This window comes from Zasmidium cellare (genome assembly GCF_010093935.1).
Source record: "Zasmidium cellare ATCC 36951 unplaced genomic scaffold M409scaffold_36, whole genome shotgun sequence".
NCBI lineage: Eukaryota > Fungi > Ascomycota > Dothideomycetes > Mycosphaerellales > Mycosphaerellaceae > Zasmidium > Zasmidium cellare.
Window position 1 is genome coordinate 60,987 of NW_022986980.1, and position 17,887 is coordinate 78,873.

Consider the following 17,887-nt stretch of genomic DNA (forward strand, 5'->3'; position numbering starts at 1 on the left):
TCTGTTTTGTTCATCCATGGATTCATTCATTGTATCTCTATGGGGTGGGTATCTCTCGCTTTCAGTGCTGTCAATCGTGTGCATGCTTTTGCTCTCTCTCGGTGTGGAGAGCTTTCATTCATGGGGACAAAGGAAAAATCAGTCATCGTCATCTTCGTCGTCTTCTGCGAATGTCCCCCTGTCTCGACATTCATCCACGCCTTCAGACAAGTATCCAAACTCTCTCTCGCTTCACGACCGGCGGAGGTAATCCCACAATCGATCCCTCAATCTCAACAACCGCTTCAGCTCCTTCTCATCTGCATTCATCTATCCGGAAAGAAATCCCCGGAGAAGTCCAGTTCTCCAGCAGTCAGTTGCGGGTCGATGACTCCGGAGAATGGTGGAGGTTGGAGGTTTGGTCCTTGGCCTGGAATGGGGTTCAGGCCTGGGATATTGGTGGTGTTTGGTGTAGGTTGTTGAGGAGGATTGTGAGGCTGCGAACCACCTCCCTGCTGCAAGCTGGGATCGACGTTGCACGTCTGCTGACTCGGAGTCCGCACAGAACCGTACAGCCGCTTCTCTTGCTCTGTATCTGCGCCCAGGTACTCTGTCACGTTGGAGAACTCGTCTGGGCCTTTCCCGTTGTATGGTGCTTGACCAGGAGCTTGGGAGATGTTTCGGTTGGCTGGTTGCTGGGAAGCTAAAGCGTTGAAGCTAGCGATGGCGTCGAGATCGTGGGGCAGGCTTGAGTGGCTGCCTCCGGCGGATGATGCAGTGTGGTCGGGCTGGTAGTATTGGGAGTTGGCCTGGAAGGGGTCCTGTGGTGGAGGTAATTGGGAGCTCTGACTCTGGTCCTGGTTGTTGTAGTATGGAGCCTCGCCCTGAGGCTGAGAGCCGTCAAGTAGGTCAGGATACTTGGACGGGGGTTCCTGATCGCAGCCGAATGCGTCGTATTGCCGTGATGAGTCCGCATTCTGTGCAAACTTCGGGTCGTTGGGATACTGTGGCTTGTACCAATCCAGGGGGTCCCCGCACTCGTGCTCGTCGATTTTATTATTCAAATAGGCGTTCTCTTCCTTCAACTCGGCGTTCTCACCCTTCAACTTGGCGTTCTCATCCATCAAATGCTGCTTCAACTCCCGAAGCTTAGTGGCAGCGTTCCCTCGGCGATGAGCCTTCGTCTCGCTCTCCTCCAAAGCGTCCTGTGCCTTGTCGAGTGCCTCTTTGTCGGCCTTCTTTTCGCGGATGAAGCGATTCCTCGCAGCTAGGGTATCTGTGAGCTTGCTCTGTAGTACTGCGACCTGTTGCTCCTGCTTCTGCAAATCCTGAGCGCGCTGGTCGAGATTGTGGGTGAGCTGCTCGTTGTTTGCGTTCAGGTTTTCGATCTGGCGCTTCAGTCCTCCCACGTCGTTGTGGTACTGCTCCATCACCTCGATTTGCTGATTGAGCAGGCCATTGTCTTGCTGCACGCAGTCGTAGTCGGCCTTGCTGGCCTGGGGATACTGAGCTTGCTGCATGAGGCTGGCCTTTTCCGCTTGCAGCTGCTTAACGCGATCGATGAGATTCGTCTTCTCGGCATCTAGCTCCACGAATTGGTTCTCGCGGCCGGTGCTCCAAGTAGCGAGCTCCTCATTCCTCTTCGACGCGTCGTCAAGCATCTTCTGCAGCTCCTCGTTCTTTCCAGACGCGGCCGTGATATCTCTCTTCAACTTCTCATTCTCCTCAGACGCGCGCGCCATTGTAGCTGTCGACTCTCCGTTCTGCTTCTCGAGGCGATCACACTTGGCCTGCAGCTCCCGAAGGCCGCTGGCTCCAAGCTCGTTCTTCTCCACCTCGAGAGCCTTGATGTTGCATTGGAGGGTGTCATTCTTCGCCGCAAGGTCGTTTTGCGTCTTCTCCGCTGCTTCCGCTCTCTCCTCGGCCATCTCTGCTCGTCGTACCTGCTTCCCTTTCTCCTGATCCGCTTGCTGCAGTCTCTTCTCGAGCTGCTTGATCTTCTCCTCTGCAGCATTCAGACGCGCTTGATCTTCTTCCTTCGTCTTCAGCTCGCGCTCCAGAGACACATTCTTCTCCTCAACAGTGGCCTTGGCCGACTCTGCTTCTTCCACCTTCTTCTGCGCCTTCTCCACAATCTCCTCCGACGACTGTGCCGTCTTCAAGACTTGCGCAAGCTTCGTCTTGGCCACATCTTCGGAGATCTTCGCGCTTTTCGCCTCTCGCATGGCTGTATCGCGCTCTCGGGTGAGCTGCTGGTGCAAATGGCCTCGCCGCAACTTCGAAAGCTCTACCTCGAGGTCGGAAATGTTGAGTCTCTGCCACTTCAAGTCATTGCAGTACGCATCGCGCTCCTTTCTCAACGAGTCTGCTTGCTTCTGTCTCTCCACGATCATCTTGTTCGCGTGCTCCTTGTGCGCCAATAGCTCCTGAAGGCCATGTCGTTGCGCAAAGTCGTGCTTCTTCTGCTGGTCGTGCATGCGCCACCGGAGATCCTCGATTTGCTGGTCTCGCGACATCAGGTCGCTTCTGAGCGATCGCATTTGATTGCGACACGTCTCTTCATTCGCGTGTGCGACAGGCTTTCCTCGAAGTGGGTAGTTGGGGTTAACCCAAGTGGTGCGGCTGGTGCGGACCAGTTGTGGTTGATGTTGAGGCTTCGCGCAACAGGCGCGTCCGCAAAAGAATGTGATGACGGAGGCGATGATAGAGACAGCACACAAATACCACACAGGATTCGACATGATGGCGGACATGGCGTTGGACGCGACGTCGGAAGACATGTCGGTGGTGGTGGTGGTGGTGTGGTGTGTGTGTCTGTCGGAAGAAAGCTCGAAGTGCAAACTGCGACAAGTTTGTGTTGCCCGGTGGCGGGCGCGCTAAGCGGGCCGCTGCACTAGCGTCACTAGCGCCGCGAAGTGAATGTTGACCGAAATTTCGCCCATTCACTCGCTGCTTCCCACGCATTGAGGAAAGGGCGATGCCAATGGTACTGCTATGATCTGGTTAGTGTTCGCATTGGCCTCGGGGATATATGCTGTTATCCTGGTCTGACATTTCGTCCTGGGACGCTGGCTGCTCCCTGATCTTCATCAGCCCTCCTTTCCTTCCTTCTCTTGGTAAGAATGTGGTCATGGCATACAGTAGGCTCGCATTCGTCTCGTTCTTACTTCGTCCCTCATTGTATTCCTCACTGTCTCCCTTACTCGATCCCTCACTTTCTCCATCACTCTTTACTTCACTCTTTACTTCATTCTCTCCTTCAATCTCTTATTCAATACCCCCTTCCACTGTACCTCACTATCTCCCTCATTCTATCCTTTACTCTATCTTTCAGTCCATCTCTCACTCTTCCCATCACTCTAACCCTCACTCGAATCTTCACTCCATCCTTTACTCAATGCCTCACTCTATTGCTCACTCCGTGCTCTCTTCTCAAACGCAAGGGCTGTTCCCCCTTTCAACGATGTCCAAAATTGACGATCTGTGGTCCATGGGTTTCCTCGCCAGTGGCACATGCACATGGGACGATACGCACCTAGAAACGACAACAATCTCCGGCATCAGTCCCTTGTCAAGCCTACCAGCAATATAATCAGCAGCAGCGCAGTCTTCAACGATTCGGGGATGACACAAAAACACGAGTCCTTTGACAGCGCAGCACAAACATCCCATTCTCCATATCTACCTCATCACCTCCCCATCCGCTCCGCCCTCTTCCTCCTCTCCTCATCCCTCCTCTGCCTATCAATCCGCTGCCTCAGCCTGCTCCGCGCCGCATTCTGCCGCCCCACCTCAGGGTCCAAATTCGGCTGCAAGTTCACATCCTCCCAATCCGTGATTTCGTCGTCGTCGAGATCGTCGGGTGGGTCGCTCAGGGGCGATGACCCTCCGGATTGCGTGCCGGGTTGCTGGGTGGTATCGACGCCCTGCGCCGCGCACTCTTCTTCGAGCTCTCTCTGCAGTTTGGCGTCGGGGTCTTCTTCTTCTTTCACTTCTTCGTCTTCGTCGCTTAGCTCGGCGGCTCTCTCCAGATCGCCGAGGTGATCTTCATCATCATCGTCATCGTCATCATCATCTCCGGCCCCTGAAGCCTGGGGCTCTGTTTGAGGCGGAGCGGAGGCGCCCGAGCTCGGTGGCATTGTGTTGCCGCCAGTCGTATCCCCGATAGATGGACCAGGACCAGGCTGCGGAGCTGTGACGCCAGGAGTTGGTTGATGAGTTGCCGGCGGGGATGCTGTGACGTCCTCCATAGCCTGGTCAACCGGCTCTGGTGGAGCGGGCGCTTGCTGTGGTGCAGTCGGTGCTTGCTGGGGCGCTGCTGGAGCGGCCATCTCTGTTGGTGCCGCCGGGGCATCCTCCATGTTATGATCTGGCGCTTGCTGCGCCGGCGGGTTTTGCTGTGGTGAAGTAGCAGCAGCCGTCTGTGGCACTGGAGCTTGGAAATTGAAGTGAAGACGTGCCTCTGGGACACGGAAAGGTGCTGCTGGAGCCGCCGGGCCAAATCTAGGGCTCCTGGGTGGACTGATATTGAACAGGGTCGCCCGAGGCTCCTGCTCACGTTGTTCTGTTGCTGGCGCAGCGTTTGCGCCTGCTTGTGGAGCTGTAGCATCCTGATGTGATGGGTCAGGTGCGGATGATGAAGTGGCCGTGACGTCCCTCATGGGATCGTCAGGCACCTGTGGTGCGGCATTAGCAGCCATATGTGTGGCTGTAGTCTCAGCATTGGACTGACCATGCACCTTGGGAAGGGGCTGGTTTCCAGCACGCCTTCCAGCCCGGTTCGGCACTTGGACTCGCGTACGACGAGAGCCATTTCCTGCTCGGTGAGCTAGTCTACCACCGCGTTGGTTTGCTCTCCTCAGGGGGCTGGCATTGCTCGACCCTGAGCTGGCTGATTGATTGCTTGAGCTCGGCGCTGGGCTCGCGGGCTGCGTTGCATTGGCGCCTATATTGGCTCTGTGCTTTGCCAGTAAGGCATCCCACTTAAGCGCTCCTTTCGCTCTGGCTTCGGCATGCTCATCGTTCTGCGTGCTCTGGGGTTGAGGCTCTGCTTGCGGGCTTCCCTGTTGCGAAGACGGACTTGCGAGGCTCTGTGGCTCTCCTGTTGGCGAAGAAGGGCTTGCTTGACTTGAGATCGGTGCTTCTGGGACCTGGACAGGTTGCAGCTGCTGTGGCTTCATCTGTGGTGTGGCGGGGGGCGGAGTGGTCGTGGTGGGTACTGCTGGTGGTGCAGGGGCTTCGGCTCCAGCTTGGGTGTTGTTGGGGGTGTTTGCCGAAGCATTGCTAGGCTTCTGTGCTGGCTCTGGCTCTGGCTCAGGCTTGGGCTCAGGCTCAGGCTTCTGTGCCGGCTCTGGCTTGGGCTCTGGCTCTGGGTGTGACTCTGCAGGCTTAGACTCTGCAGGCTTCGTCGTTGGGCTCATGGGAGCCGGTGCTGCTACTACTGCTGCTGCTGGTGCTGGAGCTGGAGCTGGAGCTGGTGCTGGTGCTGGTGCTGAGCCCATCGGACTCGGCGGTAGCCCCACCAGCACGGGGTCAACAACGGCGAGCTGTCGTCGGGCGAGGAGGAGTTGCTTCTCAACAGCCTGTCTCTGAGCCTCGGATGTGCGCTGTGATTGCTCCAAGAATGAATTCTCGGCCCTCAACTGTGCAATCTCGTCCGGAAGGCTCCTCTCCCTCTCTGCTGCTTCCTCGAGCTCCGCTCTCATGTCCTGGCGCTCCTGCGCGTACGCCGCCTCCAAGGCCTGTCTCGCCCTGAGGTTCTTCCTCCCTTCCTCCAGATCGGCCTTTTCGGCTTCGAACTCCGCCTCCTTCTTCTCCCTCCACTCCTTCATCTCCCTCCTCGTCCGCACGGCCTCCCACCTCGACTCGTGGGATATCGTATGGAACGCATCGCGCTCCTTCTCTGCCTGCTGCTTGCGCTTGAGGGCCACGTCCCTCTCACTCTGCAGGATGCGGCGCACCTGGCCGGCCTCAGACCTCACTTGATGTGCGGTCGAGGCCAGCTCCCGGTTACGCTTCCCCTGAGCTAGCAGCTTCTTCTCGTACTTGGTGCGCAGCGCGCCCATCTCCTCCTCGTGCACCTCCTCCAGTGCCTCAGTCTCACGCTCGACGTCCATGACGCGCAGGGCCGCCTCCTCGCGAACCTGCCGACGGAGTCGCGCATTCTCCGCTTCGACCTGACCTATTCGGTCGCGTCGAGAGACGGTGAATTCCACGGTCAACGGGGGAGGAACACGCGGGCAAACGCCTTTGCGCCACGGGACTGCCTTCACGCGAGGTGGTGGTGGGCTTCGCAGCCAGAAGAAGAGGGCGACTAAGGTGAAGAACATGAGGGCAGCGGCCAAAATCGTCCATGATCTCTCGTCTTGCTGCTGGAGCCAGTTCTTGATGACAACCATTGTTGCCATGGCTGCGTGCTGTGCTTGCAGGGATATGATGGAGATGATGTGTGTGATGTCGGTGGACCAGCTAACGAGGGAGGCGAAAACAAATTCAAGCACGGTGTGCGGGAAGCGAAGCGAGGCGGCGTCTGCAAGCGGGTGGAAATGCGGCGACGGCGGGGGTGAGGTCGCCGCGATGATGCAGAGATTGGGTGAGATCGTGTTCTTTGTCTCAGATCAGATTGTGTTGGTTCCTGCGCTTTGTTCACTCGTTCACGCATGAGTACCTAAATCTAGCAGTTGGTCTGGATCTCCTTTGACAGCAGGGTCAAAGAGCGCTGCTGTAGAGAAGACCACAACAAGGAATTATTAGCTTTCTATGTCTCCAGCTATGCCAAATCTACGAAGTCGGCGATACAAGACACGTTAGCATGGCTCTTGTCTAGCTCAGGGGGCTATGTACCTGGCCTACGTTTCAGGGGTCGAGTACCTGACCGCCATTGCCAGCATGCCACTTCCATCCTCCGCCTCGAGTCAAGAAAGATGATAGTGACGATGACAGCTTTCGTTGACGAGGGACTCGGTCAAGTAGCGGGCAGGCATATCGTCTTTCCACTACTACGGACTCTTCTCCTTCTTTAACAGCTCCTGTTCCCGCTTCCACTTCTCCCCCAGCTCATTCACCTCTGTACGAAGTTAGCCATGATCGCTACCTTCATTGAAGATCATCACGGTAGTATACATACCTCTATTAGCCTTAACAATCGCGTCCCTCGCCCCAGGCCAAAACTTCCGCCCTCTCTTCGTCACAAAAAGCCTCAGCGCGAAAGGCGTATCCGGCCCATCCATGATCAGCTTGTACATTGCTCGGTCTGTCCACCAGAACTTCCATCCCGACCAGCCCCAGCCTGTTCTGTCGTACAGTTCTGTTCCTGCTACGTCGTTGAACCAGAGATCGTGATCGAGTTCGTGGCTGAACCCGGCATGGCTGATGAAGCCTTTGTTCAGCTCGGCGATGAGCCATTGGAAGTGCTTTGTTGCGTTGCGTTCCATCTATCGGCGAGTAGGAATGGTTAGTGACCTTCGGTGTGGGATATTGGGTGAGATTCGTACCTCTATCTTGGACGGCATTGGGTAGTTGCCCTGCCAGAGCTGGGCAAGCGCCATGCACTGCCTCTCAGCTAGTGGAAACCATGCTCCTTTGTAGATGAGATGACCAATAAAGGCGAGCGAATGGGGATGTTGAATCGAGAGGAGATTGCGGTACAGCCATGTCGCGGGACGGCCTTCGGAGTAGTACTTCGACGATCGAATCTTGCTGAACAGCTCCGGCGCTAGCTTCGTATTGGTTGGGTCGTCTTCAGGGTGAAGAAGCGCAGATATGTCGAAAGACGTGCCAGTGGCACAGATCACGGCATCGATATCCTGAAGTACCGTCCCATCGATGAGGGTGATCGAGTTCGGGCCGCTAAAATGATCGATGGCCTGAACAGACTCCGCATGCCCTTCCATGAGGTTGGTCGGGAGATTGTCCGATACGTTGGGGATAGACGACAAGGGTTGCGGGTGGGCTCTTGACGGACCGAAGGCTGGATGCTCGAGCAGCTTTGGCCAGGTGCTCTTCTGCATCGACATCAACAACTTGCCCAGTACGAAACCAAGTAGCGCAGGCGAGACCAGCCGCATCGACTCCAGAATACCGCTAATTCGACGTGAAAGGCTGTGATCTACCGCCTTGCCTCGAAGCGTTCGGGGCATCTGCCAATGTCAGTCCTACGCAAGCGTTCGGTTATGCATGACTTACGACTTTGATAGAACGGCGATGCGAGATGTATATCTTCTTAGCTCCTGCCAGCCGGAGGAACTCGACGCTGTCTGAAGCTGTGGAGCTTATGCCTACAACCACGACCGTCTTTCCTGCGTATTTGTGTGGCTCCTTGAAGCCCTGTGAGTGGATCAATCGGCCTTCAAACTCGTCCTTGCCTTTCAGAGCTGGCCAGCTGGGCTTCGTGTGCGGCCTTGTGAAAGTCAGTCTCCTGGTGCACTATGACAATATGTCTGGGTGGTTCTGCAGTCCAAGACCTACCCAGTTGAGACCAATACTCGGTCGAATGTGTGCGTTTCCTGAGTTGAGTCTGCTTTGTCTCTCGATCGGGTAGTCACCAGCCATTGGTCCTCATCTTTCGCTCTTCGCAACCCCAAAACCTCAGTAGAGAACCGAATGTGGCGTTTGATATCGAATTGCTCTGCGTAGGACTCCAGGTAGGCTTCCAGCTCCTTTGATGTGGGGTGCGTCTGCTTGATTGCTGCGAGGTATGAGTACATACTTTGTGGTGTTGGAAGATGGGTACACTTACTGTCTGGCATTGGAAAATCAGAAAACGGCGTCTGGGATACGTTAGACAGCGATCTGCGCGGATGGATCTCAGTACCTCACCCCTTGCTTCGACACATTTACCATCGTTCCTGGCAGAGCAGTCGTCTGGGTGGGGTCGGTGGTGTAATGCCAAAGACCACCGACATGGCCATTTCGCTCGAAGGTCGTGACCTCGTAGCCTTCTTCAACGAAACATTTTGTTGCAACCAGGCCAGACGATCCAGCCCCAACGATGCACACTCTCTTGCCCAAACCTCCTGACATGGTGCCAAGTTCTTCACGAGACTACAGTCAATCTCCACGAGCCAAAAAAGAGTGAGGACTGGAAGTGGATAGAAAGAACATTATATCACCTATCGTATAGTATCCAGCCTGAGCGCGTGGCATTGCACGCTTCTGTCAGCTCTGCCATCTGAAAGTCTCCATTCTCTCCGAGATTTCAGTGATAGGTGGCTAGTCGATTCAGTACCTGACACCCGAGCTTTGTCAGATGTCAGGATCCAGCTGAAGAGTGTAGCGAATGCCCGAACGAGGATTTGTGGGCGGAAAATACGAGTTCGAGACGTACAGCGAAAGAGGTGAAGTTCAGGGATAGTGGAGCTAGGTGAAGTTAGAGTGTCTGTGCGTAGTTCGAGTCACGAAGTCACGTTGTTCGCTTCTCCACGAGTCAACCGTTCAGTCGTTGGAGTCTTTTGTTCGCACCCAAACGATCACCATCCTCTCTCCCTTGTATACCTTCAAACTGTCTCGACAGGCGATTGCGATCAGAAAGAACAGGCACAGGATCGAGCCGAGCAAAGCGCTGGAAGGGGTCTTCCTCCTAGGTATCACCGTGGAGCAAATGTCCCTATTGCTTCCATGCTTTCCATCAAGATCCTTGTGCTGCCTTGAATGGACAGCATTGCACGGCATCTTGTACGTCGAACGGGCACGAGGACATCGGACAAGCTGGCTTGTATCAATGGTGCATGGCTGGCATGTCGATGACTGCGGGGCTCCGGTCACAAGAGCAGCAGATGGAACGCGGTGTGGTGCAGATCTGGAGAGAACAGGCGGAGGAGGACAGCATCATCAGCATGGGCGGGTGGGGAGATTTCGTCAGGTTGCGTTGGCGGAGCTGGAGCTGGTCCTTGCTGGAGCTGTGCGGGCAGTTGATTAGGTTAGCCAGCATTAGCTCTCCGTGTGGCGCCCGTCATAAGAGTGTGCCCCCAGCCAGTGCAATTAATCAATCAATAATCTCGTCCCTCAACCAAAGCCGCCTCTTGCTCGTTGGGAGATTGGTGACACTTTGCAGCGGTGCCAGCGTCTTGTGATCGTTTCCCCATCACGAGCCTTCCGTGGCCCGCAGCGTCCAGGACATGGCCGAAGCGAGAGCGGTCTGAGCGCCGAGTGCCGTACCAAACACCTGCCCGCCCTCGTGTTTGTTGAGCCATTGACCCTCGTCTCTGGCACGGGCAGCCACCATGGCCGCCGAGGAGGATGTCTACTGCACGGTATGTTGGAGTGAGAAGCGAGTTCGGCAGGCCAATGGCTCACAGACAGCTCGCAGCTGGTGATGAACGATGCCTATCTTCCAGGCAAGTCGCAAACCCCAATGCTGTACCAACAAGAACATATCTGATCCGCTTCCTTCACAGGCGTTGCAGTCCTCGCACATTCTTTACGAGACGCCGGCACCAACAAGAAGCTCGCCTGCCTGATCGTGCAAGATGGACTACGAGCGAGCACCATCGAGGAACTCCAGGTCTCTAAACCCCACCACTCTTGACTCGACATGAAACCGTTTCAGGCTGACGATCACACACAGTCGCTATACAACTATGTCATTCCTATCGACCGCATCGGCAACCCGAACCCCGCCAACCTCTACCTCATGAACCGCCCCGACCTGCTCTACACCTTCACCAAGATCGAACTGTGGCGTCAAGTCCAGTTCCGCAAGATCGTCTACATCGATGCCGACGTGGTCGCGCTGCGCGCGCCGGAAGAGCTGTTCGACATACCCGAATCGTTTGCCGCTGCCCCAGATGTTGGTTGGCCAGATGCATTCAATACTGGTGTCATGGTCATTTCTCCCCACATAGGCGACTATCATGCACTGAGAGGACTGGCAAACGCTGGAGACAGCTTTGATGGTGCAGATCAAGGCCTGCTAAACCAGTACTATGAGCATCGCCCATGGAAGAGATTGAGCTTCACATACAACACTACTCCGAGCGCGAACTACCAATACGAGCCAGCATATCGATACTTCAAGAGGGACATCAGTTTGGTGCACTTCATTGGTAGCGACAAGCCGTGGCAGCGTGGACGATCGAACCACGGTATGCCCAATGCCTTTCAAGAGATGCTGAGCAGATGGTGGGCAGTCTACGACAGGCACTTTAAGGTCTCGGTGAGTTATGTGGCACTTTTGAGGAGTTCAGGGCTGAACGAATGTTGCAGACCGACGATTATATCAACGGGCAGAGGAATCCGCTCGCGAGCTACGTTCAGGACAGTCAAGCCACCGCGCAGAAACCAAGTGAGAGCTATTCCTCGACAGGCTATCCTGTGGCTACTACGCAGCCTGCACCACCACCTCACCAACTCCCGCAGCATGATATACACTATCATCAACCGCACCACGAGTCACGCCACCATGACGATATCTCACACCAGCCCTCGCATGCTGGCCCTGCGCTAATACAAGTCGCAGAGCAAAGCAGCCATGGTTATGTAGCACCTCCTCCTGTCGAACAACGAAGATTCTCAGCACCGCACATGGAATGGGACGCAACACGAGGGGCACCACCCGTTGAGTCTAGGCCTGAAGCTGCCAACTTCCCCACTCAGACCTACGAGTTTAACACCGATCCAAAGCCATTTCGACCTCCACCGTCATATCCAGAGCCGCCCAAGGATATGTGGTACACTGTGCCGGAGAAACCCAAGGTCGAGGAGAGACCCAAGCCCATCTTTCCGTGGGAAGAGCGTGAAGCGCCTCGTCCAACACGCAAATTCGTTGAAGACGAGCCGCTTCCACCACCTCCACAACCGTATCCTGAGCTCGAGCCATACGCGGACGAATTGGAAGTTTCTTCCGATAGCAAGGTCGAGCCACTGACACCTACTATCAAGATCAATGACTCTGATCCTTGGGCTGCCTTCAATACCAACAAGAACGCATGGGACGACGTCAGCGGTATTGAGGATTATGTCCGGGCTCTGACGTCTTTCCAGAAGAATCGCGGTAAAGTGCAGGTTGTGCAGCAAAACTTCCCTTCGACAGGCGACCAGCACATCCTCTCCCCAGCAAATGAGCCGGATCCTGATGATCTTATTGCGGCAGTCAGCAAGAGGCGAGAAAGCCTGATCCTGACCGACTTTCCCACATCTTCAGAACGTCCTTCTCTGCCGGTCACGCCAGCGCCGAGGAGACGGCAGAACTTCTGGGGCGAAGAACGCGATGAAGCAGGAGAACTGCCACCCGCCGAGGGGGTACCAGAACAAGCGGACTGGGTATGTCCTAAATGCCGCTTTGTCGTGCACGCGAAGCTCCCCACCCCTGTTGTCTCTAATGTTCCGCTTTCGTTCGAAGCTGTGCTCGATGCGTTCTGAATACGGCAGTCCTTCAATACTTACAATTGATGCGTGCGCGTGGAATGCAGCATAGCTTGTTGCAGTTGGAATTACCATCGAAGTCCAAGCTAATCACAATCTTCTACTATAGGACCCTTCCGCTCAACTTGAAGAACTTCGCCGTAACTCTCTCATAGGTCCTTCTGATCTGAAGTTCCCCGAGAAGAGATTGTCGAAACGCCAGATGCCTTCGACCGCCGTCCGAATAACAGAAGGGGCGCTCAACCATCCACACGTGCCAATCGTTAACAGCGATGAGGTAGGCAGTACTGGCATCGCACCACATGCTCCGTTCAGTGGAGGAAGCAGCCCACACGGAATTGATGGAGCGAATGAGCAGAGCAACGTGTATTTCTCTTCCGTGAGCAGAGAGACTGCTGTTAACACAGCGGTCAACTCTAGCGCTACGACCATCACTGCGTCAGATAAGCCAGTGTTCTTTGAGCCCGGCTTTGACAAGCCGTCAGCACCGACGGTCCCAGCGGAAACAGTGGTAGCAGACGAGGTCGACATGAAGAATGCCAGTGAGGGAGAAGGGAGAGACTTTCCACTGGAAGCGACCCAAGACGAGGAGGCAGCTGGAAGCTGACTCAGGCATCCTTTTGCATATTGAACGAAGGCCAAAGGAACGACGATCAGACGATGACGAACACGACCGAATCATGTGCATACTGACATATTGCATTCAAATCCGAGACCGGCAGCATACGAATCGGCAGGCACGAGTCTTTTTTTCTACCATTCGAGCATATGGAAAAGCACGGTCATCACCAGGGATGGCAGTTCTTCACGTCTTTGGGCTATTTGAATATTACATCTTCTCAGAGCGTTTGTGAACGGACGAGGGAGCACTGTGTACGATTGATTCAATGGAGCGTTTTGTTTCGTGCGTTCATCAGATCACTTTTGAGGCGAGAGAATGCATAGCAATCAGCGAGAGCCGAGCCTCTTCTAGGGCAGGAGAGCAGATATTCAAGGGATAAGACTTTTGTGCAAAGGACTAAAGGTACTCACATCTGGTCCAAATCCCCTGAAATCGAACCTCTTCGATCTCGTTGCCGGGGAATCTTGTTGCAGGTGAGGTTGTCGACGACGTTGAGAATAGAGTTACGGAAGGATTCGGGCCTTTGCCGAGAGCAAGACGTCAAGTCGCCCCTTTTCCCAGAGAGAGATTCTTCTTGCGCTCGTCCACCATCAGAAATGCTCACTTCCATGTTCATTGTCGATTGTCTGGCTCGATGAAGTGATCACTTCTCCAGGATCCGAGATGCGTCGTACAACACGGGGACGGGGATGCAGGCCATGACCCGAGTGTAACGTACGCGTACTCAACAATCGCTTTGTTGTTTGCTGGGAATGTTGAGGAAGAGGAGGGGGCAGATTTTTCTTGTTCTTTCTTTCCGTCGATTATGGTAATGGTCCTTCAGTGGTGAGAGATGGATGGATGGATGGGTGATATGGGAGCAAGGTATGAATAACTCTTTCTTCATTTGACACTTCTTCAAACGAGCAGGCAAGATTTTTATCTCCAAACGCCAAAGGAGACTATCAACACGACCAAAGGTCAAAGAATTTCTTCTGCAAAAATCTCACAAAATCAGACAGCGTGCATGCATGCATCATGTATTACAAAATCTCATCCTCATCCTCATCCTCATCATCACCACCCATCCCCTTCTCCCCCCATCCTAACCCAACTCCTCCCCCGGCGCCCAAGTCGGCGCCAACGTCGCATTAACATCCACCGGACTCTGCGCCACGCCGGCCCCCTCATAAAACTCCCTCATGCCCCCGACGCCAAAATCCCCCAACGCCTCGTCGAAATGACTCTCCGGCAACCCGCCCCCACTCGCAACAGAAGCCGCCATCGCCGCCTCGAGCGACGGATCGATGGCCGCCTGCGGCTGGGACTGCTGCTGCAGGTACTGGGCGTGTTCGTATTGTTGGGTGCCGGGGAGGGGCGTGTAGGATTGGTATTGCGGGTGGGGTGCGTAGGAGGGGTAGATGGGTTGCTGTTGGGGCTGTTGTTGGTGGGGGTATTGGGCGTAGTGCTGCATTGGGGTGCTGGTGCGGGAGGTGGAGAAGAGATCTTCGGAAGGGTTGCCTTGGCCGCCGGGGAGACCGTAGCCGCCGAGGGTTTGTTGGCCTGCTCCGCCGCCGCCGTTGAGGGAGCCGGGCGGGGAGACGCGGGCGGCGGGCATGTCGTGGAGGTAGGTTGGGTATTGGGGTTGTTGATGTTGATGCGGGCGCATGCTGGTTTGGAGGTAGGTGTTTGTTTGCGGGTTGTAGGGGAGGCCGTTGTGGTCGAAGGCCACGTTGGAGGGGAGCGGACGGCCGGGGTTGGCGTATTGGTAGTGGGATTGCTCGTAGCCCGTGAGGCCTTGGTGTCCGTAGTAAGGATGGGAGTCGAAGCCGACGGTGCTGGGAAGGTACGCCGCCTCGTTGCGGTCGTGGCGTCTTTGACGGACGTTCCTTCCACCGCGATACTCGCCATCTGGATCGCCGTCGAGATCGCTGGGCTCGCCTCCATCTTCGGACATCTCCTCCTTGCGACGCTTGTTGGTCGACTTGCTAGGCGAGAACTTGTAGTTCGGATGAGCTTCCTGGTGGTGCTGCCGTTCGATCTTGGCCCACTCGTCGAACTGGTTGCGGATCTCATCGGGCTCCATCGGCCAACTCTCTCCTGAAACCGAGGACACGATCTGGTGGTTGTTCTGCGAACACCACGCTTTCGTCCGCTCCGAGTACGCTGACCGGTACAGCATGAAGGAGTTCATTGGACGGGTGATGTATCCGTTGTTCTTCTCTTTCTCCTTCATGCGGTCTTCGACGGAACGGTTCACCCACGCCCCGATGTCCTTGACGGGGATGGCCATGTCCTTGGTCAGGACGGATAGGGGCGCGGTGAGCTTGGGCAGTTTGGACTTGTCGACTTTGCTTTTCTTCTCGCGCTTGGAGCGGGGTGGCGCTGGCGACTTGGAGACTCTGGATTTGCTGGTGCTGAAGGGAGAGTCGGTTCGACGGGTGGAGCGGCCGCTGCGGGTGCGGATGCCATCGCTGGCGGTGTTGGATCTTGGAGTGGGGGGGTTGTGGATGTAGGACTGTTCGTCCTGGTAGACTGGTGCGTATTCATCTTGCTGGGAGAAGTTCAGTCTTTGTCAAGATCACAAGTGGATGAGGTCGACTCACATAGATGCCCAGGCCCTTGGTGTCCTCCTGATAGGAGGGGAACTGCTCGGTCGAAGTCGCAGCATTGTGCTTCGCAATCGCATCAAGGCCGTAGTCCTCTTCAGGAGACGGCCCTTGTTGGACAATGGCGGTGGAAGTCATTGTCGTCGGATCGAACGGGAAGCGGTCGGACCTTGAGACCTAAGACTGGCTGGCTGCTGCCGAATTGGACAAGGAGATTAAAAGAGCCTTCTGAAGTAGACCGTGGACGGTCGTCTGCATGTCTTGTAAGCATGGGCTTCCATTGCTTCTGGCCGCCGCCTTGCCGCAGGTTTGTCTCTGGCACGCGTATGTGCATGAACGTCCTGCGGCGTGGGAAGAAGGGGCAACAATACCTTCTGTCCGTTTGATCTGCGCCGCTGCAGGTGCACTTTGTTCACGTATCGCCGACGTGCGTGGACGGCCGTTCTTTGCTGCTGTGCGCCCGTTCAATGGATGTCCTTGTTGGTCTTTGCAATGGTCGACGGGTGCTTCAGGTTCGTCCTTTGGTATAGTCGTTGTCAGGTGACGGGCTTTGTCTCGGGAGGCCAAAGGAGTTCTTGGGCAAGCAGAGACAGAAAGGAAGTTCAGGAAGAAGTCACACAAGATCCTTTGTGTAAGCAGACGGGTAAGATACTTGTAGCAATAACTGCTGATGCTGATGAAGACCAATGCAGGCAAGATTGCTTCGCTGCTGAAGACGGCCGGCCGATCCAAGTTCACCGCATCCGTATGTTGTCTTGAAGCCCAGGCCCAGAGGGAGTCTCAGATGGCCGCTTCCGGAAGCCGACCACTTTGCACGACCTCGCCGGGAGCATAGCGAAGGTCCTTCGCGGCGAGATATAGACGATTCCTTCTTGCTCTCGCGCAGAGCAGCAGCTCAGTAGTGGTGATGGCAGCCGGCGCCTCTACAGGATCCATCATTTCCCAAACGGTCATCAGCTTGGAAGCACCACGCACCGCGCCACTCCCACCGTGTGGGACACACTAGGCCCGATGCTGGCATGCACGCCCTCTTGCCTTTCCTTTGCTTGCTGTCCGTCTGGTCTGTCGGTGGACAGCAGTCTACTGTAGCATGTGCCTGGCGATCCAAGGGTGCCGCTAGCTCGCGGCGCCGTTGACGTGCAGTAGTCATATGAACGGCGAAGCTTGATAGTGCAGGGATGCCCAGCGTGATTCTGGGATTGCTGTCGACCTCTTGCGTGCGCGCATTTGTTTGTTACACACAGCGGCCCCGGAACAGCTCGATAGATGCATTCCTCACGCTAGCTTTCTGCGCTCGCTGAAACCGACGCCTGGCCATCCAATCCCCAGCCTTGCAGCTCATCTCGCACCTCTCACACCCCCAGCCGGATGCGGTACTATGATTGCAAAAGGTACCTGCGTACCATCTGCGAACGCACGCAGCGTGACCTGAGCACACCCGTCCGGATGCCTGCATGTTCGACCCAACGGCTAGGCGCTCGGGGCACGTCCTCTGGCGTTTGAGCTTGCACATGCCCACCATCATCCCGATCGCAGATGCCCGCGAGACCGGACTGCTTGCGGTCTCAGGGCCGAACTAACGACCTGTGATCGTGCACGCCAAAGTAACATGCAGTGGGAGAGGCGTGGGCGTTACTCTAGCGTCATGAGCTGTACCTGCAGGGCAGCCTAAACGTTAATCTCACAGCAGGACTTTCGCAGATAGCACGGCCCGACGCTGCGTTCGATTAAGGACCGTGAGGGTGAAGTCGACGCGACCGCGCCGCAGACCTAAGCCACCCCAACCAACACCCATCATCTCCCAGAGGGCTGCAGAGCAGGGAGGTTCGGTTGCTACCGAGCAGGATGCATTGCGCGGTTGCATACCAAGAGTCCACGCTAGCCCAGATGCATCACAGCCTGTGCGACCACACCACGTCTCAAGTTCTGTAGAGGTTGGCGCTCGTTCCAACAGGTAGCACTTCGCTTCAGCAGCGACGGATATGGCTTCGGGTTGCCGGCTGCAGTTACTGTACGTACGATTCTGCTGAGGAGAGGAAGGAGAACGAAATTGATTGGGTACCGAGCATCGAATTCCATCCCATTTTTTGTACGCCATATCGGATATTAATCGGAGTCGTCGAATGCAGCCACTGCAGCAGCGATCTGCTTTCGTCGTCCACGGGCAGCTGCACTGACACACGCCTCTTCCAACGTCCACGTTGTACAACGAAAGGCTGACCCCACAGACTCAATGTCTGGTAGCCTCAAACTTTCGTCTCCATACCGTCCTTTGATGCCGTCTCGATCAAGTCTCCGCAGGCGACGCCGTCCAGCTTACCACTTTTCCCGTCTATTC

General features: G+C 55.7%; 5 protein-coding genes across 5 annotated transcripts; 1 reads left to right on the forward strand and 4 right to left on the reverse strand.

Annotated features, from left to right (window-relative positions):
* Window positions 1-305: 305 nt before the first annotated feature.
* M409DRAFT_27240 (uncharacterized protein) lies at window positions 306-2,759 on the reverse strand (the record flags this gene model as incomplete). Its single annotated transcript, XM_033808483.1, has 1 exon — window positions 306-2,759. One exon carries the CDS (start codon window positions 2,757-2,759, stop codon window positions 306-308), a length of 2,454 nt encoding a protein of 817 aa, XP_033663124.1.
* Window positions 2,760-3,668: 909 nt separating this feature from the next.
* Window positions 3,669-6,386, reverse strand: M409DRAFT_58353 (uncharacterized protein; the record flags this gene model as incomplete). Its single annotated transcript, XM_033813889.1, has 1 exon — window positions 3,669-6,386. One exon carries the CDS (start codon window positions 6,384-6,386, stop codon window positions 3,669-3,671), a length of 2,718 nt encoding a protein of 905 aa, XP_033663125.1.
* A 591-nt stretch (window positions 6,387-6,977) lies between these two features.
* M409DRAFT_27242 (uncharacterized protein) lies at window positions 6,978-9,000 on the reverse strand (the record flags this gene model as incomplete). Its single annotated transcript, XM_033808484.1, has 7 exons — window positions 6,978-7,045; window positions 7,106-7,412; window positions 7,473-8,117; window positions 8,164-8,377; window positions 8,446-8,665; window positions 8,717-8,747; window positions 8,797-9,000. 7 exons carry the CDS (start codon window positions 8,998-9,000, stop codon window positions 6,978-6,980), a joined length of 1,689 nt encoding a protein of 562 aa, XP_033663126.1.
* A 1,199-nt stretch (window positions 9,001-10,199) lies between these two features.
* M409DRAFT_69169 (glycosyltransferase family 8 protein) lies at window positions 10,200-12,946 on the forward strand (the record flags this gene model as incomplete). Its single annotated transcript, XM_033818165.1, has 6 exons — window positions 10,200-10,239; window positions 10,374-10,480; window positions 10,544-11,131; window positions 11,182-12,237; window positions 12,449-12,881; window positions 12,915-12,946. 6 exons carry the CDS (start codon window positions 10,200-10,202, stop codon window positions 12,944-12,946), a joined length of 2,256 nt encoding a protein of 751 aa, XP_033663127.1.
* Window positions 12,947-14,045: 1,099 nt separating this feature from the next.
* Window positions 14,046-15,687, reverse strand: M409DRAFT_27244 (uncharacterized protein; the record flags this gene model as incomplete). The annotated part of the gene is made up of 2 exons (XM_033808485.1): window positions 14,046-15,494; window positions 15,547-15,687. The coding sequence occupies 2 exons, from the start codon at window positions 15,685-15,687 to the stop codon at window positions 14,046-14,048; spliced, it is 1,590 nt and encodes a 529-aa protein (XP_033663128.1).
* Between the last annotated feature and the right edge of the window lie 2,200 nt (window positions 15,688-17,887).